At 47.8% G+C, this 24058-nt stretch overlaps 2 protein-coding genes across 4 annotated transcripts; one reads left to right on the top strand and one right to left on the bottom strand.

Annotated features, from left to right (window-relative positions):
* Nucleotides 1–42: 42 nt before the first annotated feature.
* On the bottom strand, nt 43–19280 carry CEP85 (centrosomal protein 85). Of its 3 annotated transcripts, none has more exons than XM_073317604.1 (14): nt 19199–19280; nt 17159–17231; nt 15536–15688; nt 11774–12501; nt 10116–10249; nt 9145–9262; nt 8531–8716; nt 6992–7144; nt 6582–6736; nt 5839–5959; nt 5300–5350; nt 5102–5209; nt 3550–3775; nt 43–2944 (listed from the first exon to the last, which is right to left on the bottom strand). In XM_073317604.1, exons 2-14 carry the CDS (start codon nt 17211–17213, stop codon nt 2781–2783), a joined length of 2352 nt encoding a protein of 783 aa, XP_073173705.1. In that variant the 5' UTR covers nt 17214–17231; nt 19199–19280; the 3' UTR covers nt 43–2780. The 3 variants fall into 3 exon arrangements, with proteins under 3 accessions (XP_073173705.1, XP_073173707.1, XP_073173708.1); XM_073317606.2 differs by lacking the exon at nt 19199–19280 and adding an exon at nt 18147–18181; XM_073317607.1 differs by lacking the exons at nt 43–2944; nt 3550–3775 and having other exon boundaries at nt 5161–5350.
* A 3668-nt stretch (nt 19281–22948) lies between these two features.
* On the top strand, nt 22949–23548 carry LOC140900584 (claudin-23). Its single transcript, XM_073318089.1, has one exon. The coding sequence runs from the start codon at nt 22949–22951 to the stop codon at nt 23546–23548; it is 600 nt and encodes a 199-aa protein (XP_073174190.1).
* Nucleotides 23549–24058: the final 510 nt, after the last annotated feature.

The following is a 24058-nucleotide window of genomic DNA, read 5'->3' as shown; positions in this document are numbered from 1 at the left end:
CCCACCTCCCTCTGCCACACCTTTGAGAAGGAAAGCCGTACACCGAATTGCTCTGCTCAACAGGAACAAAGCAGCTTTATTTTATAACCAAAATACTCAGTACCATAAACTGCGTAAGACAAATATTCATATAAATATACCTGTGCTTAACTGTACAAGGAAACACCAGGCAGAAGTCAACTATTTAAACACATCCTGCGTAAGCAATGAGACAAACCACACTACATGGTTATTTTGGATACCAGGGTCTCGGGCGCTCTGTGAAGAGCCACCAAAACTGGTGGATACCTGCTATAACCAAAGTTACTTTAATAAAAAGGTATGCAAATAACTTTTTTTTTTTTAAATACAAACTTTTGCAAAAGGATTAAAATGAACCCCCCCCACCCCTCTCACCGGCACAGTAATATGCTACCAGAGTGCCATGACACATAGGAGCCTATCACCTCTTTCCCCAAGGACAGAAATGCAGCGCCCTGCTCTGTATCAGCTTAAATACATAAGGGTTTCATTTCTTAAGACCTAGATTCTGGTTTTGCACCATAACTCTGTGGGTGCCACTGGGGACATGTAGATATCTCCTCTCTTCCTCCCTGCATGTTTTTTGTGGGTATAAATGGAAAGGTGGGTGAGGCTGCTTTAAAAGTAAGGTGCTAAATGCAGGTTCCCTGGCAGGCTAACAGCATCTTTGTTAAACAACATGGTCACCAAGGTTTCCAGTTACCCAGCAACACTCATGTTTGGTGCTGCTAGCCCCGGCATGCCCATAGTATTTCTCAATAGTCTGGGCAACTGACTTCAAGAAATTGTCTTGGCCCACTGTCTAAGTAACTCAGCAAGGGAGCTGGCTGGAGGCAACACCTGTGGAGAGATGCCATGATCCATATTACGCTACCAGGCACCACACCAGATGCTCCAGGAAGGACAGAGTAGCTGCACAGCAGGGAATACACCAGCTAACAAGCCATCCATCAGATACTTTTTGATCTTAGTCATGGGTAGCCTATTAGCCAGGTGGTTTCCAGAACATACATTGTGGTGGCCAGATTTCAAAAACAGATTTTACTGGTCTCAATGAAATCCGACAAAAGAGCACCAGGAACAGCATCTTCACAGAACTGGGGATCAGCCCCAAAGGAAGGCTGCAAGCCTACAACAACCAAATGTTAACGTATGTCAGCAGGGTTTTCATCTGACTGAACTGACTTCTTAGCTTCTGAACCAAGAGTAAAATGACAGCCAGCGGGTTTCATCATTAGCCCCATGGTGCTTTCCCAGCTAAGCCGACATTTAGTACTTCAGAGTCACCCCTAAGGTTGAGAGCTGACAAAATGTGAGAATGGAAAAGAATTTTCATTTGCGTATTTTGACATCAGATTAAGGTCTGTCTTCACTACACTCACAGGGTGCGGTTGCAGCTCACGTACCCTAAACCAAGCAAGCTTTAATCTAGTTAGTTCAGGAACTGGAGCAATAAATCTGTGACAAGCGCACACGGAATCCTGGGTAATTGCTTGCAGATCCAGCGCCACCCTGCTGCGATTTCACCGCTCTGGTACTGAGCGAGCTTTAATCTAGTGGGTGTGTCTACGTGAGCCGCAATGACTCCCTGTGACTGCACTGCAGACATATAAGGGGGTCACCCTCCTGCAGGACTTTTGGGAAAACCCTGTGCAGATCCCAGACAGCAGAACGTTGATCATACCTCATGCAAAGATTCCTAATGTAGTATGGTCACTTCCCCCACTGAACTTCTACAGGAGGCTGCAAGGGTGTTTGCGCAAGAACATGCTGCAGGCCTGCAAAGGCTCTCTGCTGCTTGCAGGGAGCTGACCTCCCAGGCAGAGTGTATATATGCCCAAGGCTGCTGCAGGATTGGTTTATGGCTATAAAGGCAGTTAGGAGAAAGACCAGTTCCCCCATCCCACCAGCAGATCCATTAGGGATGAAGTTAAGTAGGCAGGAAATTTCTCTAGAGGATTAAGGCACTTCAGTAGCAATCCACTTGCTACTCCCCACATTCAGATCCCCGTTAAAGGGATAAAATCCTAAGGCCTCATCAAGACTAGCATTTTCAGAACCCAATTTTAGCATCACCTTTTTTCCAGCCTGTTGGCTACTGAAAGGCTTCAGTTGCCTATACCTGAGCAATGCAGACTTGGTTACCCGAATGACCACACACTATTTATCCGGGCCAGAACCATGTACATGGTTGTTGCAGGTAAGCCTGTAACCGTGTACTTCTAGGTACAATTGAATAGTGCTAGTGGTTTAGCAGCTTGTCTATGAACTCCACAGACTTCCTCTGAACCCTTCTGTGCAGTCAGTAAGGCCAGAATATTCAGAAGGAATCTACTTGGTTTGTTCATTACCAGAAAGGACAGAGGCCATGGCATCCACTTCCTTCTCATGTCAGTTTGAATCCTTGTGTTTCCATGTTCAGTATTTGACATTCTTGGAAGATAACTAGTAACTCACCCACCAGATCAAATCAGAGACTTCACCAAATCCAGCGTAACACCTTCCAAAGGATCAAAGTCGCTGCAATGTCTGACGAACACCAAAGACCCTGAATAGTTCCAGTTAGCCAGTCAGCATCTAAATGACCTTGCATCAGAATCCCTGATTTCCTCTTGTGGATAAGCACCTGCATCTTGTACCTAAGCATGGAGATGGTAAGGTGCTTGATTGTTTTTTCCATTCCATGGGCTCTAATCTCCTCAGGTTTTCAGGTGTTCATTTCCAGTTGTTCCAACGCTATCCTGGGGAGAGCTTATCCATCACTGCGTGATGCAGTTATCCCCCATATCCTGAGCATATCTGTCAGATATTGCAGTCCGTAAGTCCTCGATCTCTTTGTGAAGCTGCTTCACCTCCATCAGTTTCTTTGCAAGCATGTCTGCGTTCAGCAAGTCATCCTTCTCCTTAACTGAAGATTGCACAGCTGTATAGTTAGCAAATGAAATCACATCAGACATACAGTTCTGAACAGGAGTCCTGCATTAGTGAATACATCACTTTTCACCAGACAAATTATCCACAGTACATGGCATTATTTAACACCCAACAGATACGTACAGGGAATTCAAATCTTTAAAGCCTGTGAATCAGAGGTCTGAATAGAACGACAGAGCATAGAGAAAGGCAGGTTTCTTTTAAGCCTTTTCAGTGTTCTGAAACCCAGGAGGAGAACATTCTATCTAGAGTATAAATCAGACATCCCCAAACTGTGGGGCACCCCCCCAAGGGGGACATGGAGGAATGTTCGGGTGGTGGGGGCTGGGCTCGGGCCAGCCCCCATGGGGGGCAGGGAAGGAGTGCCACCCAGCCCTATTCTGCCCCTGGCCCCCGCCAGAACTCCGCTCCCAGCCCCACCCCGCAGAGCCACAGCCCTGCTTTCTGCCCCAGCTCAGGGGGAGCGTGACCCTGAAAAAAGTTTGGGGACCACTGATATAAACTAATTATTCTGTTCCACCCAGCCCATGAACCAAAGCCCCCCCGCCCCCCCTGACTCCGAGATTCCATCACTCTAGTCCCTTGTGTACTTACAGTGAATGCCCAGGAGCAGGGAAAGGTTGGGATCCTTGCCCTGCGCTCTTTGAGTCACAATGCTGTAGACAGACTGCAAATCCTGTAGGCAGCTGGCCAGTTCACTGTGTAACTCATGGGCGAGATGAGCTGTCCCAGCAGGAAGCAGTTGGTTCATCTCTACCTGCTGGAGGTGCTCCTGTAGGGTCAAATTCTTCTCAATCAGATCCTGATTCTGCACTGAAAGCTGAAGAAACAAAGTAACATTAGCTAAGTCTTAACTATGTCAGATAAGACAGCTGATTCTAATGGCCCCTCAGTGTGGAGCAGGCATTACAGACTTTCGTTGCATTAAAATGTTTGGGTACTGTCCAGAATCTATTCTCTGAATCAGGATGTTTTCTTTTCACAGGAATGGAAATTTGTGTCTTGCCAGCAGAGGGATATACTTTTAGCAGTGTAGATACTGGTGGTGGTGGTGACCAAAAGGGTGGGTTTATATTAAGAATGGCCTCTGGATTCAAACCCAACTAGAACAGTTTAAAGTCAAATGTTGGGCCTGACCACCACAACACGAGGGTTTCTTAAATAGGAGCCAGCTTCTCTCAAAAGGTAAAAATATAAAAATCAACAGGACAGGAAGCGCCTTATCCCACTATCTCCCTGGCGGTCTCAGTCTGGATAATAATGCAGAGGCTTCCAAGGGATGCCTGTGCTCTTTCTCCCTTCTCTTCGCCCAACTCGATGCAGGCTGAATTCTCCCTCAGGAGACACACTCAGTGCTTGGGTCACGTTCAGGCGACAGATGGAATTCAACCTAGACTCTTTCATTCATGGCTCATGAGGCTCTGGCACAGGGGTCGGCAACCTGCGGCAGGCATGCCAAAGGCGGCACACAAGCTGATTTTTAGTGGCACTCTGCTACCAGCCAGGGTCCCAGCTGCCAGCCCCGCTCAGCCTGCTGCCTGCCTGGATGGATGGAACCAAGGGCCGGCAGCAGGCTGAGTGGGGCCGGCGACCAGGACCCCACCTGGCATGGGCCAGTGGACGGAACCCCAGACCGGCAGTGGGCTGAGCAGCTCAGCCCGCTGCCGGCCCGGGGTCCCAGCCGCCAACCCCTGTAAATGTAAAATGTATTACTGGCACGCAAAACCTTAAATTACAGTAAATAAATGAAGAATTGGCACTCCACTTCTCAAAGTGCCGACCCCTGCTCTGGTACATAGTTGTGGTGAATAAGACTTCTTTACCGCACCCTGGTGGCCAAGTCAGTAACTACAACTACAATCCACACAGCTGGGAGCTAGGGAGACAAGCTGCTGCATGGGTGCCACACATAGCCAGATCTCGGGCATTACAAAAGCAACACCTGGGTGGAGAGAGGGATGAAAGAGAAATTATGGTTCTAAAATAGAGACAAGGGAACCCCTTTCTGGAGCACTGTCAGGGCAGCTAGCAGACTCTGACAAGGTGCAGTGAAGGAGGAACCAGCAACGGCACGTTAAATCCCCCGCTACAAGACAGTTTATTGTTCATTCAGCTACTGTGTTCATACACAAACTCCAGTTCTAACCTCTTTCACTGCAGTGCGCAGCTGCTGCAGTGCGTTTTCTCTTTGCATTGCTTCCTCCTTCAGAGCCTGACTTGTCCCCTCTTCCTGAGACACCTGTTCTTCCAGGCTCTGGAGCAGACCCAGGGAGAGAAGTTAGTCCAACATATCTTATAATCGATGCTCGAGAGTTCCCAGACCTTCAGCATTCACACCTCTCACCTTTATTCGGGAAGACAACTGCTCCATCTTCTTCTGCTGTTTGTCCACAATCTGAAATCAAAAGCAGTTGCGTCTAAGAGATGAACATGCCCAAACTTACTCAGTAATACCACTTGGGATTTGCCCTACAAATCCGTTTTTAATCACTTTAAATTACAGCCTGGTTTGTGAAGTGCTTTCAGATTCCCTGGTGGAAGGCGCTAATAGGAATAGCAATTATGTACTGAGACTGGAGAGGCTGCATTCTTGGGGTTTCCCCTCCCCACTTGCTTCCTTTTCTGGATTCTTCAGTTTCTCGTCACTTTGATGTTTAAGCGAACACTACAGAATTGTACAGTTATTGCACCAAGAATGGCTATTAGACCCCTCCAGGCTTGGCATGCTGAGAATGGCTAGCGCTTGTATAAGTTCGTAAGAGTTTGAATGTTAAACTTGAACCCCTGTTTTAACGCCTGATGTGGAACAGTCGAAGGAAGGAGACAAATCTGAGTTAGTGTGGGGTAGTCTCACCCATGTCTGAGTTGTATATTCAGAGTTACCTTCCTGAGACAATCACAGTCTTTCTGCAGAGAATCATTTTCTGATTTCTGTTTCTCCACCTCCTGGACAGGTGACCCTCTGCCTGCACTCTTCACACATTGCTGAATCCTATCCTGCAAGCTGAGATAAACAGCTCATCAAAGGAACTGGCAAATGTAAGAAATTTCAACACAATTTGGCAGTGGTTCTCTTAAAAGAGACAACAGGAGAAACGGACATCTTCTGCCACAGAATGGATACAGAAGGGAAAAGCTTTTTCCACTGCCCTGTCAATGTTCTTCCATGTGACTTGAAGTGATTTACTTCTAAGGAATAGGGGGGGGAGATCAGCCCCCATGACCCAGTCAACTGTTGCCCTCTTTGCTGAGGCTGTCACAATGGGATGCTCAATTGTAGCATGTGTGATATAGACACACATTCAATGGCAACTGGTCCAAGTCCACAAGCTAGTTTCACATAGCTCCATGAATATGAACCAAGGGATCTGGAGCAGAAAGGCTTCATGCATTTCCCTGAGCCATACCTCTGCTTTGGAACAGCCGGAAGTTATGGTAATTCAATTTTATCTAGTAGTTACATTTGAGCACAATATCCAGAGACTCAATACAAGCCCAGTTCATAACTACGCTGCAGTAGAAAGATGCACTCTCGTGTATTCCACTTCTCTGTTCTCAGGATTCTAGAGCTACTGGCCTTCGCTACTAGGCAGAGGTCCGGTTCACTGTCATCTTTGGAGCTTTACCTGTGCACAGTGGAAAGCAACTCCAGTTCTTTGCGTTTTTGTGTTTCTAGCTGCATCTCCTGCTCTCTGCAGGCAGCCCGGACATCTCCAAGCTCTCTTTTCAGCGCTGTCACGGTTTCCTGCAGAGCAGAACTCTTCAGTTCTGATTCCTTTAACTGGAACAGAGAACATTGCTCAGCACTAACAAGTCTACAGATCCTCTGCCATACGCCATATTAGGGCTACCCTAGCAGTTGACAGGGACTTCTACTATTGATGTGGCAATTTACAGCCATAGCTCAGAACATTTCCCTTTCAGAGGGACAGATTGCAATTCTACTCAGCCTAGTGTATGCATAACCGGCAGCAGTAAATTGTGGCATCCAGGCTAATGCCTCAAACGCAACACTATACAGAGGATGTCATTTTACCTGCTGATTCTGTTTCTGATGATCCTCTAGTGTTGGCAGATCAGCCAGGTAGCGCTCCAGGGTCTCAATTCTCTGCTGTCTCTCCCGGTTTTGCTCAGACTCCTTTTGGCATTTCTTTTTCAGACTGTTAATATGTTTGTCTCTTCCCTTTATCTGCATGAAGAGACATTTGAAGGTTTGATTTGCTTAGGTTATAATTTCCATGTGTGTGCGTCTCTCTCTCTCTCCAGCTTGTCTATCAAAGCATTTTTGCAGCACCCATCACCAAAATATCAAACTGCTTTATCTCAGCAGCTTTTCTTTTCACTGGTATCTGAAAAATAACTTCATCCATTGGAAGTTATATGCTAGGTATCTGGTCAGCACAGAAGCTCCTAAGCTGCCCTCTGTAACTGCAGGTTTTTATTTTTGCTGGTGAGCCCAAGCAAGGAGCGGTTTCTGTACTCAAAGGAAGGATGAGCAAATACTCTTGGAATTTAAAAAAGTTACCAAGTGCCACACACACATTTATAAGAGGCTGCACACAATTAAAAATACGGTTAAAATTCTGAAATATAAAAATAATTAAAGCCGAGCAATGTGATGTCATTAAATACACACAATTTAACACAGCCCTCAGACTCTTCGCAAGTTGCAAATAAGGGTCTTAGTGTTGCAATGTGTGGGTGCTCCTGTTTTATACCTACCTCTGAGCCCTCTGCAAATAATCAGAGGAACTTGAGAAAATGCGAGCCCAATAGTTTCCCTGAACCCACTCACCACAAACTGCAGATTTATGTATCATTTGTTTTTAGAACTGTAAAAATAGGATCACTACATTACAGGGAACAAGGACTAATAGGGCTGAGAAGAGTGTCTCCAAATGGAGCACTCTTACTAGTACCAGGCAAGAATGGAACAGGCAGTTCTACTCAGGGTGTGACATTTATATAACAGAATGCCCAAGAAAAATAAGTAATGGCTTAGCCTCAAAACACAACATTTTATTAATTAAGCCAAGAATCATTCCTCATTGAATAGACAGTTTCAGCGTGTTTAAGTACTGAGTGTGATCCATGTGACACAGAAACGTGGATCCATAAGTCAGACTTTACCTCGAGCAAGGGAAGGACTTATGTCAAGAGAGGGAGTCCAACCTATTTATTGTACTAACCCTTACATTCGCTTCACAATAAAGCCTTAATTATATTGATTACTAATGATGATTTGCTAATTATAATTAAGAGTGGGTCTAGACAAGTCACTGATGTTACAGTGATACATACTGAAGAAAATTAAAGGGCAAAAGAAACTCCAGAGGTTTTTCTTTGCTTCTTTTTGAAAGCAAGTTGCTCACAACTACAGCCTGATAGTGGCTGAGGTTTCTCTTTGCTTGGGGGCTGCAAGAGAAGAGAGCAGTCCCAATGGCTCCACGTAACAAGTGGTGGTGCCAGGAATGGCTCCTCGAGCCAATGCCCATCACTGTGCCAACTCCCCCCTGGAGAAAAAAAATAAATAAAAAAAGGCATTGCCTCAGTTCTAGAGCACCGACAGTCATACCCTCTCCTCTTGTTTCTTCAATTCCTCTACATGCTTCTGCACGGTCTCCTTCAGCGTCTCCTGAATCAGTTTCACATCCACCTCGGAAGCAGCCAGCTTCTTCTCCAGTTCAATCTTTTCCTTACTGAGGGATTCGGTCTTCTCAGTAAACTGTGCTCGCAGGAACGAGTTCTCCCGCTGCAGCTCCTGCCAACAAAGACACCCAGCAACCAGCGTAAGGGTTCCCATTGTCCACTAAACCCACCTGTTAAACGTAACAGACCTATTCTCCAGAACAGCAGTTACAACGCTGATGCATTATCCACCCTTCACCGCTCCCAAAGATCTTCACAGCACCTCTTATGCACCTGCAGTATCAGCTCGCACACCGCTTGGCTGGTGCTGTTAGCCACCGGCATCAATAGCGTGACCACTGCAGTTTGTTCAGAAATCGAAGGATCTAAATGTCAAGAGCCACAGAAAAACCCAGATGGATTGGCACCAGCACACACCAGGAATGGACTTTTACCTTGTCCACCCCTCCTACGTGGAAAGGACCCGCTAAAACAAGCACACTGCAGCCAGTGGGTTTAGTGCATGCTATTTTCAATGGACTTCTTGCTGTTCCTACTTACCTGCATTCTCAACATGCAAATATCTCCATAGGGGGCAGCAGACCTAAGAAGAGCACTGTGAACCTGCAGCTCACTCTCACGCACCTTCTGCTCCAACTGGGAGATGTGCTGCCTCTGCCTGCCCAAAAACAAAAGACAGATCAGACAATACATCCTTCTCAAACGTACCCCTTAGTTGTTGCTCTAGCCAAGAGGACAATACGCTCTGCCAGCTATGTAAACCCAGTACCGTCAAAAACACACAGCTCCTCAGTCACTGCCCTACATCGTGACAAAAAACGCAGCTACATATTTTAAAAATAGCCTGCACAGGAATAGCAATTTTTAAAGACTTGAAAGCGTTTGTCAAAAACATGCTTGTTTTTAGCATTAAAAATTTGAGGTCTCATCTGCCCTGCAAGTCTCTATGGTGACTGGAGAATTTACTGGTGAAATTGCATATGTCAGAAGAGTTAAGCTGAGCAAATGACAGGGGTAGGGATTTTTAGTCCAAATGTTTAAAACTTCATGTGTGTTAACACCTGACATCAACAGTCAATAAGCACTTTGGAGACAGGACAGATTTGTTAAAGATTCACCAGCCCAAAATAAACATCCCCGAGATCCCAAAGAGCAAAACGAGGAAGAGCAGACGTGGCATTCCAAATGTTTCTCATGTAAACAAACAGGAGAACACATTTTAAAAGCTTTTAGCTCTTCTTTCTCCGTCACAAAGCAGGAAAAAAGCACAAACGCAGTTTTTAAAAATCCTTTGCAGATCCTCTAAGTTAGCCAATGCTGCTAAGGAATCACCTGTCTCACTTCCTCACTATTTGCTTCCATGGGAATCACTCTGAAATCTCATGGAAGAAAAGGGCATTTCTTCAGATGTTTTCTTACAATTACTATGTTATTTGTTAGTTTCAATAAAAACCCACAGGATCTAGCATTTGTGTTTTTTTCTTACTGCTCTCTCCTGAAATACTTCCTACCTGTCAATGAGGATCTCTTTTTCCTTAAGTAGATTCTCACTGGTGTTCAGGATACTGACCCACTGGGCTGGATCAGAGGAATGCAGTGAAGTAGCATACATTGAAGGTTGGTGGCAAGCAGCTCCATTTTGTAACTGGGGAAAAAAAAAAAAAAAAGAGAATAGGAAGGAGTGGCTTAAGTTTCACAGAAGGTAACAGCAACATTGCTGAGGCTATTTTTGTGCACTGTGTGCTCATCTGGCACGCGAGCAAGCAGAAAGTTCATCTGGTACGGAGCTATTTCAGCCTGTGTCTGGGCTCTGGGAACAAGTCATTTTGGCTGAGCTCGGGCAATGAGTTTATTGAATAATTTTAGACCACTGTGCTGTCTCATTGGAAGCCATTCGTTTCTAATATTGCTACCCACCAACTGCTCACTAAACAAAATTGCTCCCCTCCAGTGAAAGACTGATATTTTCATAAAAATCTACTTAAAATTGTTCCAAAAGTCTAGATACGGAGCGAGGTTAGTCTGCTAGTTGAAATACTGATATCCACCATCTTCTATCTACATACGTTTCCCCTGTACTTTCCGTTGGAAAGGGTAATCACCACCTGATTTAAACTATTGTGTAGCATTGCTGTGTTACGTTACATCGGGGTGGGGAATCTACAGGCCAAATCCGGACTGCTGCTTCATTCCATCCGGCCCACAGCAAGTGTCCACAATGCAGGCTGGAAGTCCTGAGCCTCAGTGCCCCTCTGCAGGGCTGGAGCCACAAGCGCTGGCTCGCTGGGTTGCCAGAAGTCCGGTCAGCTCCACGCAGCTCCCGGCATGTCTCTGCAGCCCATAGGAGCAGGGGTAATTAGGGAAGCTCTGCGCACTGCCCCCACCCCCAATGCCAGCTCCGCAGCTCCCATTGGCTGGGAACCGCAGCCAATGGGAGCTGCGGGGGTGGCGCCTGTGGGCAGCAGGCACCACACAGAGCCCCCTGGCTCCTCCGCCTAGGGGCCAGAATGGAGCCGCCTGAAGTGAGCACCACCTGGCTGGAGTCTGTACCCCGAACCCACTGCCCCAGGTCGGAACCCCCTCCTGCACCCTAACTTCCTCGTAGACTCTGCGCCCCCACTGCAAACCTCTTGGCCCCAGCCTGGAGCCCACTCCTGCACTCCCAGCCAGAGCACTCACCTCCTCCCACACCCCAACCCTCTACCCCACCCTGGAGCCCCCTCCTGGCACCCTGAATGCCTCATTTCTGGTCCCACCCGGGAGCCTAGGGGAAGCCCCGAGCCTCTGCGCCCTTCCCTGTCCTCCCAAAGGGCTGGAGCCACAAGCGCCGGCTTGCCCCCTGCAGGGGGGAAGCCCCAAGCCTCCGCACTCCCCCATGGGGCTGTGTGTGTGGCATGCCAATGATTTTTTCTGTGGGTCAGTGGCCCGATAGAAAAAAGGTTCCCCACCCCTGCGTTACATGGTTGCCGCATTTCAGTGATGTGAGGAATGACACATGTATATGTAGATAGTTTTGAGATAATTTGTATAAAAATGTGTAATAGAAGCATGAGACATTCCCCCCATTACTGCATTAGTCAGGAATTGTGGTTACATTACATATAACTGCAAGAGAGGTGGAGAGGGAAGGAGAAAGCGATTTCAAAGAGTTGTTTTTTTAAATTTCTACCTGCATCTGTTCTACTTGCAACCGTATGTTGTCCAGCTGCTGCCTCCAAGCACTGAGTTCACAGACCCTCTGATGTGGATGCGAAGTGCAAGGCTCCTGCCTCCACACCCGAGACTGCGCCGCTGTTGGTTTCAAAAAGACATTATTGGACTGAAATCCTAATGGCACCAGTCTGCTCCCAGTGGGCCAAGTACCACCTCGTGGCTCACAGGCTTCACTAGCTCCTGCTGCTGGTTTAGTCTCTGGCAGCACTTTGTAAGGCTCCTTTCCTCTGTAGGTGGAAATCAAGCTTGGATCCTGGAACTTGTGGGCAGGGTCAGCGTACAGCGTATCCAGCAAAACAGACTGATTAAGGGTAGGCTCAATGGCAGGAGTGTCAAATTTTCGAGTGTCTTCCGCTCTCAGGTGATCCGAAATGGGAAACCAGGACTGCTCAAAACCATTTTCCCCAGAAGTCCCGTAGAGATGCAAGAGATCCATGGGCAGCACTTGAGAGGATTTCACAGCAGTAAGATCTCCACTTCTTGTCAGCCCTACATTTTCAGTGGACGATCTTGGTACCGCTGGTTTTGATGAAACTGGTGCATTCTGCAAAGAGCTTGGCTCACCTGTTGAGTAGAGTGTGGAGTGTGAAGTATCCAATGTAGAAGGCATGACATGGGCTGTAGGGATGGTCACTTGGGTTTTGATGGGCTGAAACGAGGAACTGCTACTGGAATTGCAAAATTCTAGGGAAAGGATTTTTGAGAGTTAGAATTAAAGCAACACTTTTCAATTAAAAGACAATTGCCACCTTTTCTTATCCTGCTAGGAACATTTCCTATGGTCGAGGGGCTGGGGGAGATCATACACAGTAGCAGTGCAAGGGCACATTTGCACATTGCTTTTTCCTTTATTAAAAGTTCCAGGAGCCCCATGATATTTATGGGGCCGGAGTAAACTGTAAAAGTGCAACAACTGCTATCATTCATCCTAAATCATTACATTTTGGCATTAAAATTCTGTAATCAAAACTTATTGATAAACTTATCTGTCTAGTCACTTATAAATAAATCCGGAAATTGAGTAAAAAGGCTGAAACTTACTCAAGAACTGAAAACTGAGGCCTTGATTACATTCTGCTCATCCCACAGCACAGCGACTCTGCACTGTAACCAAAAGCAATAGGAGCCTTTGCTAAGCCCATGATAAGCTGCAAACATAGCTGAACACACATCACAGAGCACTTGACCTTAGAACTCCCCTGGTACATGGCAACAAAATCAGCCGTTCCTAGAACTAAAAGTAACGGCTCTGTCCCACAGTCACAGGAAATGGGACAAAGCAGAGCACACAAGAGTGCAGATCCGTCATCTCACGCAGCCACCAAACCTGATTACATGGAAGTCTGAAGTTATTCTTAGTAACTCTCAGGTTTCAATAGAGCAACAACAGGAGCTCAACTGGGCAAACACCAAAGAGCCTTCTTTTCCAATGTGTAGATTTTTCCTCTTCCCCATATATTCGGGCACCAATGCACTAATTTCATGTTTCCTCAGGCTAGCCTGTTTTCTCAATGCATTGGCATAAGGCCCATCCCGACGTGCTATTTCTCCAGCCCAGTTTTGGGACAGCGAGCTCGCATTCCCACATGTTTTTAACATCAGAGTGTTCTTATGAGAAGGAACGAAGTCACAATTTTAAAGTAACTGGAATGAGGAACTATGCAGGACCCTGTCAAATGTCTCAAGCTACATAAAAATTGTTAATATGAAGGATCATCTCTCAACGTTAACAAACGGGGCGGGAAGAATCCCTGCAGGTATCATCTCCCCCTAGGACTCCTTCAAAAGAGGAAACAGCCCTCCAAATAGACAAAAATACATGTTTCAAACAGACTGAGGAGAGTCGGTGCCGATTTCTTCACTCAAGTCCCCTAAACTTAGATTGTAGCATCCTGGTCAGGAGCTATTGAGTTCTATCCATGAGCAATGGAATCCACTGGAAATGAATCAGTCCCTTGAAGTGTGGGAATGGTCACCACAGTCAGTAGCATCTTATAACAAGTGCACTGATTTTAAAAGTCAAAATATGATTCTAACAATTATCAGTAATGCAAGCTTAATCAGAGCTCTTCAGAGAAGGGACATTGTCTTGCTGTATGTTTGTGGTGTTATCGACAACAACACCCAACTTTGAGTGCAGCTGGAAATTTTCTTGTGCTGAGAAAGACTAGAGGGGGAACCTCAAGGTGCAGGCATACAATACTTTGAAAAAATTATTTAGGAACACCTAGATTTTGAATCTTGCATTGTTAGAAAATATGGCAAGTTTCAAATGGTACCATACACCTGAGGAAGAATGGGGAAGTGAACAAGAAGTGTTTCTTCTAAGGAGCAATACAAGTAAACCCTCCTTATTTGTGACTGAAAGGCGCTTTAGGTTAACAAGCAATGTCCTACGCCAGTGGTTCTCAACCTTTCCAGGCTACTGTACCCCTTGCAGGAGTCTGATTTGTCTTGCATACCCCAAGTTTCACCTCCACTTAAAAACTATCTGCTTACAAAATCAGACATAAAAAATACAAATGTATCACAGCACACTATTACTGAAAAATTGCTTACTTTTTCATTCTGTCTGTATGAAATTTTAGTTTGTACTGACTTCGCTAGTGCTTTTTATGTTGCCTAGTTTTACAACAGGCTAAGATCCAAATGTGTTGATGTATCCCCTGGAAGAGCTCTGCATAACCCTGATTGAGAACCACTGTCCTACGCAAGCCTCATTACTGCCTCAGACCAAACATACACAAGAGTTTGTCTCATCTAGCACGAGGTAAGGTGCAGTTTCCTATACTGCTGTAGAGTACATTACTTGCACACAATTAAAAAAGCCAACATGATGCGGTGGAAGTGTAGAAGCCTGAATTCAAGCAACAGAAGGACAAGAAGTGGATCCACACATAGTTATAAGTCAATGACCACAGTTTCTCTCCCCCGCTAAAAAGCAAAAATATGATTATTTCCCATTGATATCAGTGTCAGTTCCCCATGCGCTTAAAGTCATGGCCTTCTTGGGAAGCTTTGTGCTGCAAGGAGAACTCCAAACTAACAATCCCCTGATTAGGACTGGATACAATATGAAAAGTGACCTTGAAGAATGCATCTCACTACACAATCAAAATAGTCAAGTCTAGGTATCATTGAGAACTATTACACAAAAATTCCCTTGTTCTGTTTGCAGCTCAAGTCAAAGTATACCAACATATACCAGTCTCTATCCAGTTTAATAAATTGACCATAATTCATACAAAATACAGGTAAAGAGAAATATTGAGGAAATAGTTTTGTCAGGGAAATTGTGTAGAGTGAGATCCTCACACACACTATTGGAAAGTACATTAATATGAACCAGAGGCTGAAGATCAGTAGCTCTTTGTGCATTTTAAAGATTATTAATCTACCTCTGCCAAAAGTCATTTTAATTGACAAACTTGTAACTACAGTTGAAGCTGGAAATTGTAATGCAGTTTGGCTAATCACCTTTCAAGCTTTAGGTAAGATAATGAGTCTCTCAACCAATATAGGTTTGTTTACATTTTAGGTTATAAAACTAATGGCTAAGTGTATAATATTCTCATTACAGAATATGTCCTCTTCCCCTCTGTTTCATAATGCTAGGGCTGTTTTTGTATCAGGAGGTTCTTGACGCTTGGTTTATGTTGTAAGAAGAACTAGAAAAAATTCGGCAGTTTTACTGCAACGATCAGACATTCAGACTCACCCTCTGTGCTGTCTGAGCAGGAAGTCCCGATTGCTGTATCCCCACTGTCAGCCATACTTAAACAGTGACCAAAACGACTCTGGAACTTCACAGACAGAGTTGGGGTTTTCCAGTCGGTCTCCAAAGAACAGCTCTTTTGACCTGTATTAGAGTCTGGAAAAGAGTCACACCATGGGCATATAATTCAGAGCACTACCTATCAGTATTACACCAAGAGTGTGTTCCCCAAAGATCAACCTTTAGAACCTACACTGAGGGGAAAATATCCCCAGCCTGGTCCACCTGCTCAGAGATATTTGCCAGTGAAGGAGACCGAAAGGCAATAAATGAAGATGACTTTGCAGCTGATTTCAAAGAAATAAAGCTTCAGACGGCGAATGGAAGAGACTTATTAAACCCATCCTTGCCCTTGCTGGGGTGAACGGAGGAAATATTAGAAATTAATTTTACCAAGGAGACCAACAAGCCAATTTAATTTATCAAATGGAATTTGAACTTTTGGTTACAAAATAATTCTTCCAATTTAATTCAAATTCATTAAAAAAAAGTGAATCTCTCCAGAATGATTAGCAAGTCAATTTCTTGAGAATCAGCATTAAGCTGTAGTCACACATTTCCGCACTGTGTGGATATTAATTGTTCTTTGTTTGATTGCTCTGAAATACTGCTGCTTGAGAAATCTCTTTCCTAATGGCAAATCTTCTCGTAACAGGCACAGAGGACTTAAAGCAAGTCAGCAAGAGATGAAAGGACACCACTATGGAAGATAAGAATGCAATGCATCTCTCACCGGTATCACTGTGCATGTGCTCTGACGCAGCAGAGTGACAGTGTTTGCATACAGAGATAATACTAAAAAAAAACAAAAACAAGGAGTACTTGTGGCATCTTAGAGACTAAAACTGATTTAGGCATAAGCTTTTGTGGGCTAAAACCCACTACATCAGATGCATGCAGTGGAAAATACAGTAGAAAGATATATATACACAGAGAACATGAAAAAATGTTTTTCCAATTCCCCCCCCACTGTTACTCACACCTTCTTGTCAACTGTTTGAAATGGGCCATCCTGATTATCACTACAAAAGGGTTTTTTTCTCCTGCTCATAATAGCCCACGTTAATTAGTCTTGTTACAGTTGGTATGGCAACACTCATTTTTTCATGTTCTGTGTATATATATCTTCCTACTGTATTTTCCACTGCATGCATCCAATGAAGTGGGTTTTAGCCCACGAAAGCTTATGCCCAAATAAATTTGTTAGTCTCTAAGGTGCCACAAGTACTCCTCGGTTTTTTTTTGCTGATAGAGACTAACACGGCTACCACTCTGAAACCAGAGATAATATTGGTGATGGTAAAGATGCATTGCAATATTATCATATTATGAACTCCTCCTTTGCTGGATTTTAAGAGAGGTTGGTTGTATGTGTGACGATCTGTCCCTGGACACTCATGCAATTGTTTTGCAGACACAGGATACTAACAGATCAAGTAAATGTTTTAAGATTTTATTTTTAATAAAAAACTTTTGGTAAATAAGCCACCTCCTGGGTTTCCTAAGGAATCTCCTACAAGGATATGGAAGGAGTATGACTTAAGGAAAACAATTCACAATTCAAACCTGTTGGACTGGTGTGCTGGAACCTCAGGTCTGGGCATTTCTCGAGAGTGGCCATCACAGCTAGTCCAGTCAACTATAAAATTAAAGAAATAGAACCATATTTTAAATCAGCGTAATCCAATCCATTTTTGCCACTGGCCAAGCAAGAAGGATACAAAGCCTGCACTGACATAAATACTACAGCTACTCTTCACTAAAGGAAACATTTCTCTTCATTACATTTCACATTTAATTAGCACCTCCCTTCCAGGGCAGCGCTACTTTTCCAGTAGTGAACAGCAGTTAACACTTCAAGAAGGGCAATTAGTCTGGATTACCACACTTTTCAGAAATGGAAAATGTTCTGGTTTGTAACACTTTTAAAGTGCTCAGCATAAAACCTGGCCATATGTTATACTATCTTAGCTATTTATAGGGCATCAGCCACCATCATATCCAGGTATTCATTCTATAATTATTCAAAATTTCCTTTTACAAACCTCAGCACTTGGCCAGTTCATTTCTGCCCTCCAAAGATTACTTCATACAACTACACCCAGAAACCTGGTCAGTCAGTCATAAGTGATGTTACACCATCAGCTATGATCATTGCTCTATCCAGAGCTTTGGTTGACTTTATTGTATATGAAACCATCTCAAACATATGAACCTCCTGCCCAGAGTACACCTATAATATCTAGCACTTGCAAACGCCTTAATTATCAAATGCAAGCTCTCAGTTCCTTCAATCCTGTGAAATACTAACTGCCTATTATCCTGTTCGTGCAGGCCCCACTTTAATGAAGTATATTTTGCCATCCAAAGTCCTCATGGAAAATATTTCTATTTTGAAAACAAAGAGCTAATGATTTGGCACGAGTCACATGGTGAGACAGTAGGGAATGCAATGAGATATGGGGAGAAGAAAAGAAGTGGAGTTCCAGTTTGAGCAAAGAGAAACAAAACTTGGCCGGATAGCTCAAGTTAATGATTATGTGCAGGGCCCTACCAAACTCAAGGTCCATTCTGGTCCAATTTCACAGTCATAGGATTTGAAAATTAGTCAATTTCATCTTTTCAACTGATATTTCACAGTGTTGTGAAACCATGGGGGTCCTGACCCAAAAGGGGGTCATGGAGGGGTCACAAATCTGTTGTGTGTGTGTGTGTGGGGGGGGGTCATGGGCTTGCTACCCTCACTTCTGCGCTGTCAGCGGCCCCAGAACGTCCCACAGCCAGCTCCCAGAAATGGAGATGGGGCTGATCTCCTCTGTGCTGCTGGGAACACCCCAGCTGGGGGCTCCTAGCTATGAGTTGGGGCTGGGCTGGGACAGGACTTGCTCTTCCCCTGCACAGCTGCTCTGGGAGCAAGGCAGGTGATCAGACCCACCTCAGGGAATCCCCCCCTCCGGCAGGGCACTCCCAACAGCACAGGGGAGATCAGACCTATCTCCACTTCTGGCAATCTCTTGCAGCTGCAGGAAGCCCTGGGGCTGCTACCCAGGCCAGGTACCCAGAAGTGGGTCTGATCCCCCCTCTCCCCCGACAGTGGCTATGCAGGGGGAAAGTACATCCATCCCCTCTGGGCTGGGGGGGGGGATGCAGAGTAGCTGGAGACGTGGTAGGAGCCCCGGCTGGGACACCCCAGCCCTGCCCCTCCAATTTCACAGAGGAAGTCTGGTTTCACGGTCTGTGACACGTGGCGGGAGGGGGGGCGCTGAGTGGCGGGGAGGGGGCAGGATGCGAGGGCAGGGCGGCTAGGAGCTGACCCAAGGCGCGGGGGTGTCTGGGGACCCGAGGGACCTGGGCGCCCGTGGGGGGAGGAGAGGGACGGGTCGGAGGGCTGGGGGGGGGCGGTGTGTACCCGCTGGAGTGGGGCAATGGGGGAGGGGAGAGCGGCAGGACCGGGGGTATATCTGGGGGCAGGGGCTTAGCGGGGCCGCGGAGGGTCAGAGCCGGGGGGTCCCGCGTCGGGCTGCGCCCCCAGGCCGAGGACCGGCGGGAGGCCGTTGCCGGGCGGACGGGGGAGGGAGAACAGAGGGACTTTACCCGCCCCCTCACCTGGCTCCACTCGGCTCTCGAGCTCCCCCCGCCTCCTCACTCTCTCGCGACGCAGGCGCGCGCGGAGCCGGCGACCGTTACAGCCGTGCCGGGGGGGGGGGAGTGGGCACCACGCTAGCGAGCCACGCCCCCGCGCTGCGCCGCGCCTATCCGGAGCGACGGGTGCGCCTCGTGCCCCCCGCCATTGGCTCGCAGTGATCCGATCCCGGCCGAAGAGACACGAGCTCCGCCTTCCGGCTGAATAGAGGCAGCGCATCAGGGAGAAATGTCTGCCACCGGGACCCGTAAGGAGAGGAGGCGGGGCCTAGGGCTGTGACGCGATTGCCCCGCCCCCTTTCCAGCCCTCGCCTCCCAGCCCCTAGCCCGCCCCTGATCCGTCCCCTCTCAAATCCCAGGTCCCGCCCCCAGCCTCTGCCCCTCCCCCCTCAGTACCCTCCCCCGCCCCACATGGCATTGCCTGGGCTAGCCCAGCCCCTGCCCTGCCCCCTGCCCTGGGGGCCTTGCCCAGCTGCAGGCCCAGCTGCAGATTTTGCACCCGGTGTTGGCGGCTCCTCAACATCTGTTCCCAGCCCTCCTGCCCTGGCCCCCCAACCCCCCTCCCCCGACGTAGAACATCTGCACTGCTCGGTCCGCATCGCCCAGTGCAGGGGTGGGTCCCCCGGTCGTGCCGTGCACCCCAGGGCTCCTCTGCACTCGAACCGCTACCGCAGTGCCGCTGCGTGACCACCCCCCGCGTCCACGGGAGCGGGTCTCCGGGCCAGAGGGCGACCAGACAGCGAGTGTGAAAAATCCAGACGGGGGTGGGGGGTAATAGGAGCCTATATAAGAAAAAGACCCAAAATTTGGGACTGTCCCTATAAAATTGGGACATCTGGTCACCCTACCCGTCTGTCCCCGGAGAGGCCATACCTCGTCTATTGACCTAGTGCTGTCTACACCATGGCTCTGGTCAGCTTAACTACAGCGCTCAGGGGTGTGGACTTTTCACACCGCTGAGCGATGCAGCTGGGTCGACCTCACGTTTTAGTGTAGAGGAGGCCTATATCTCTACAAATACACTGGAGATAGCTGCACTGGAGAGCTACACTGGACCCCCCTGAGCCCGATTAGGGCCTGTGGGCACTACCCAGTACAATTAACCAATACCAATTATATGTTTCAGAGTAGCAGCCGTGTTAGTCTGTATTCGCAAAAAAGAAAAGGAGGACTTGTGGCACCTTAGAGACTAACCAATACTCCTTTTCTTTTCTGAGAATACAGACTAACACGGCTGCTACTCTGAAACATATAATTGGTATTGGTTAATTGTACTGGGTACAGCCCAAAGGCCCTAATTGGGCTCAGGGGGGTCCAGTGTAGCTCTCCAGTGCAGCTATCTCCAGTGTATTTGTAGACATATAGGCCTCGTCTACCTAAAACGTGAGGTCGACCCAGCTGCATCGCTCAGCGGTGTGAAAAGTCCACACCCCTGAGCGCTGTAGTTAAGCTGACCAGAGCCATGGTGTAGACAGCACTAGGTCAATAGACGAGGTATGGCCTCTCTGGGGACAGACGGGTAGGGTGACCAGATGTCCCGATTTTATAGGGACAGTCCCAAATTTTGGGTCTTTTTCTTATATAGGCTCCTATTACCCCCCACCCCCGTCTGGATTTTTCACACTTGCTGTCTGGTCGCCCTCCAGACCAGAGACCCGCTCCTGTGGTCTCTAAGGTGCCACAAGTACTCCTTTTCTTTTTTGCCAATACCAATTATATGTTATCCTGAGAAAGAAACTGTAACCTTGTTAATAAACCCATTACAGCAAGCTGGTGGACTCGCCTGAGATGAATAGCCAGCCCCTGGAGCATGCTTCTGTTCCAGAGCCCTAAGGACCGGAGCAGTTTCATAGCTAACAAAATTAACCATAGAAATGTAGGGCTGCAAGGGATTTTTAGAGGTCATCAAGTCCAGCCTCCTGCAGTGGGGCAGGACTAAGCCAGCCTAGCCCACCACCCTGACAGGCGGATGCACAGCTATAGTTTGCTTTACCCTTAGCACTAAGCACCGTTTTTTAAAAGGCCATTTAGGCACCTAACTACCATTGCAGTAGTTGTACCGAACAGCAGGCCAACCCCATATGACAAAATACTTCAGTGACCTGTCAGCATTCCTTGGGCTTCAATGACACCACTCCCACCTTGAAGGTAACTGATCAAACAAGCTCCCACCCCTGAGAACTTTCTCCCACGGTGATGTTCAAGAAACAGAAAAGTGGGAGTGCTTGGAGTCCTTTTTGTAACCTATGCAGGTGTTGCTGGCTGAAAGGGGCTATAGCAGGGCAAAGTATTTCTACCAAGCAAACCTGTATAGGGAGTGGAGGAAAGCTCGAAGCATTTTCAGCTACCAACTGTGAGAAAGATGCCAGAGTTGTTATGTAGGTTTAGAGCTGCTGTTTATGCCACAGAGCACCAGTTGGGGGGTGGGGGGGGGATGCTACCCTCTGCTCAGCATGCCTTTCCACACCTGGCAGCATTTGAGAAGTAGAAATATGGACACTTGGGAAGACAAACATTGGCACCTTGCTCCTTTAAATACATCAGGCTAGAAGAGCAGAGTGTGGGGAAAAGGTCCATAGCAGAGACAGGACTAGAACCCACCTGGGCTATTCCCTTTCTTTTGCACCAACCACTGGATCCCCTGGCCCAACTTCTGTCACGTGGGGCAAATCTAGAGTAACGGCCGTGACCTCTCTGGAGTTATGCTAGGTTCATGCTGGGGTAACTGAGAAAGAATGTTAGCCCACTGCCTAGACACAGTGTAAAGTGCAGTGTGTGCAGTATATTGTGTACAGCACAGTGCACATGATGGAGGCACCCGGCATCTTTAATAAGGCATGTTTCCATGGCAATGAGAACCTGGAGCCTGCAGCCGCCAATTCACTTGCAGCTGCACAGCGATCCTAGTCTCCCCGCCCGCCATGTCCCTCAGTCTTCCAGAGCTCCCCTTCCTGTACACTCCCAGCCAAGCCAACCCACCCAAAGCCCCTGTCCCACCCACCCAAGCTCTCCCAGGTCCCCTTTCCCCAAGACCCATCCTCCACCCAGACACATACCCTCTTGCACAATGCAAATGCTGGTGTTCATCACCCTTCTCCATTTCTCTCTCACACCCTTCCCCCACCCCAATCCTCCAACCTCTTTGCCCTTCATGAAGCTATTGGGCCAAGTTCAGCCCTGGTACAGGCAGAGGCGTCATGTTGGGGCTGATGCGATCCAAGCAGCATAAACGGTCTAACAGAAGGCACTCTCCCCGCAGTTACCTCGGGTGGGGGTCAATAGAGCATTGCTCACTGGGGCCCCTTCCTGGTGCATATTCATGATTAGAGCCTTTTGTTATGTCTGGCCACGATCTAGGGCCAGAGCGGAACGCGGGGCAATGTTAATGTGTAACATGGGGGCATGGGGGGGGGTCACTTAACGTTTAATCAACAGGCTTGAAATGTTAGGAAGGAAACGTGTTCACGACAGAGGATTTACAAAGTCAAGGTGATGTGGACAGTAGAACCATAACCAACATCTTCACCCGGGTTCCAGCAGCCTCCAGCCCGGCCTGAGAGCACCCTGGAGACGAGCGACGACTTTCTCCTTTCCGCTCCGTGCATCCCAGAAAACGCCTTCCCGATTGCACAGCGTCTCTGCCCGACTCTTCATCCCAGCCCGAGGGAGCCCCCTTGAAGAGGCTAAGAGACCTGGGCTCTTTCTCATCAGACCATGGCAACTGGCTCCGTGGCCCTTGGACTGGTGCTGGCTCCCATGGGATGGGTCTTGCTGCTGGCAGCCACGGTGACCCCGCAGTGGAGAGAATTCTCCAGGCGGCCCGGCTTCCCACGGGACATTTCCTTCAGCGATGGTCTGTGGGAAAGCTGCGTGGAGGTGATCGGTGTGCCGGGCAGGGCGTGCCAACCCATCCTCCAGGAGACTGCCATCTCCTGGCCCATGCAGATGCTGAGAGCACTCACTGTCATCTCAGTGCTTACAGGGATCCTGAGCTACTCTCTAGCCCATGTGGGGGTACGCTGGTGGACAGACCAGCCCAACCCCAAGCTTACGGGAACTGCTGGACTCCTGCTGGTTCTCTCTGGAGCCATGTATCTATGCGCCACATCTTACATGGCTTACGAAGTCCTAGAGAACATGGCCAACCCCCAGGCCCCCGCAGGGGACAAGTTCCGGCTCGGGACCTGTCTCTACCTTGGCTGGAGCGGCGGAGTAGCTGAGATCGTGGCTGGCATCTGTCTGGCTGTCAATTTCCAAAGGAAGGAGGAAAGCAGCTCAGGGAATGTGGCGGCTCCTTATCAGGTGGATTACTGAGGGGGGGCTACCAGGAAGCTGGAAGAGGAAACTGAGGGGGTTGGGGACTGTTCTCTGGGGGATTACAACTGTCTTTTCCTTGTGCACTGAGTCCATGTGGGTCTCCTGCTGTAGCCGCTTGAGCATGACTGTGCCTTTACCCTGCTGCGCTAGGATCAAGCTGCACATCTTCAGCCCCGCAGGACTGGCATTGCTGGTAACAGGATTATACAGGCTGGCCAGGCAGGGAAAATCAACACCCTCAATCAAGCTGATTTTAAAGATGGGCTGATGATCGTCTCCCTAATGAGGTGTCTCAGGGGCCGTGCCAACTTTGGGGTTTTACTAGCCTGTAGATTTGTCTCCCTGATGCTACTTGAAAACTGCCCCCCCCCCACAACCAGGGGGAAGGGGCTGAGGGAGGGTGCAGCAGAAGGGGAGTGCACACTTCCAGCTGTGTCACATCTGTAAGGGGCAGGGGAAGCACAGTGAGGGCAGCTTTGGGGGGAGCTGGGGTGTAGAACTGGCAGT

Source organism: Lepidochelys kempii, chromosome 19 (assembly GCF_965140285.1).
Source record: "Lepidochelys kempii isolate rLepKem1 chromosome 19, rLepKem1.hap1, whole genome shotgun sequence".
Lineage (NCBI taxonomy): Eukaryota > Metazoa > Chordata > Testudines > Cheloniidae > Lepidochelys > Lepidochelys kempii.
The sequence above is the reverse complement of the archived record's forward strand: the minus strand, read 5'-3'. Positions and strand labels throughout refer to the sequence as shown.

Excerpts from the sequence above, each read along its gene's own strand:
- CEP85 (XM_073317604.1), bottom strand. The coding sequence starts at position 17,213 with ATGGCCACTCTCGAGAAATGCCCAGACCTGAGGTTCCAGCACACCAGT. Across the intron at positions 5,351-5,838 it reads ACTGTGATTGTCTCAGGAAG|ATTGTGGACAAACAGCAGAA; the intron begins GTAACTCTGAAT and ends TTTTGATTTCAG. Across the intron at positions 5,210-5,299 it reads AGTTGTCTTCCCGAATAAAG|AGCCTGGAAGAACAGGTGTC; the intron begins GTGAGAGGTGTG and ends GGTCTGCTCCAG.
- LOC140900584 (XM_073318089.1), top strand. The coding sequence starts at position 22,949 with ATGGCAACTGGCTCCGTGGCCCTTGGACTGGTGCTGGCTCCCATGGGA.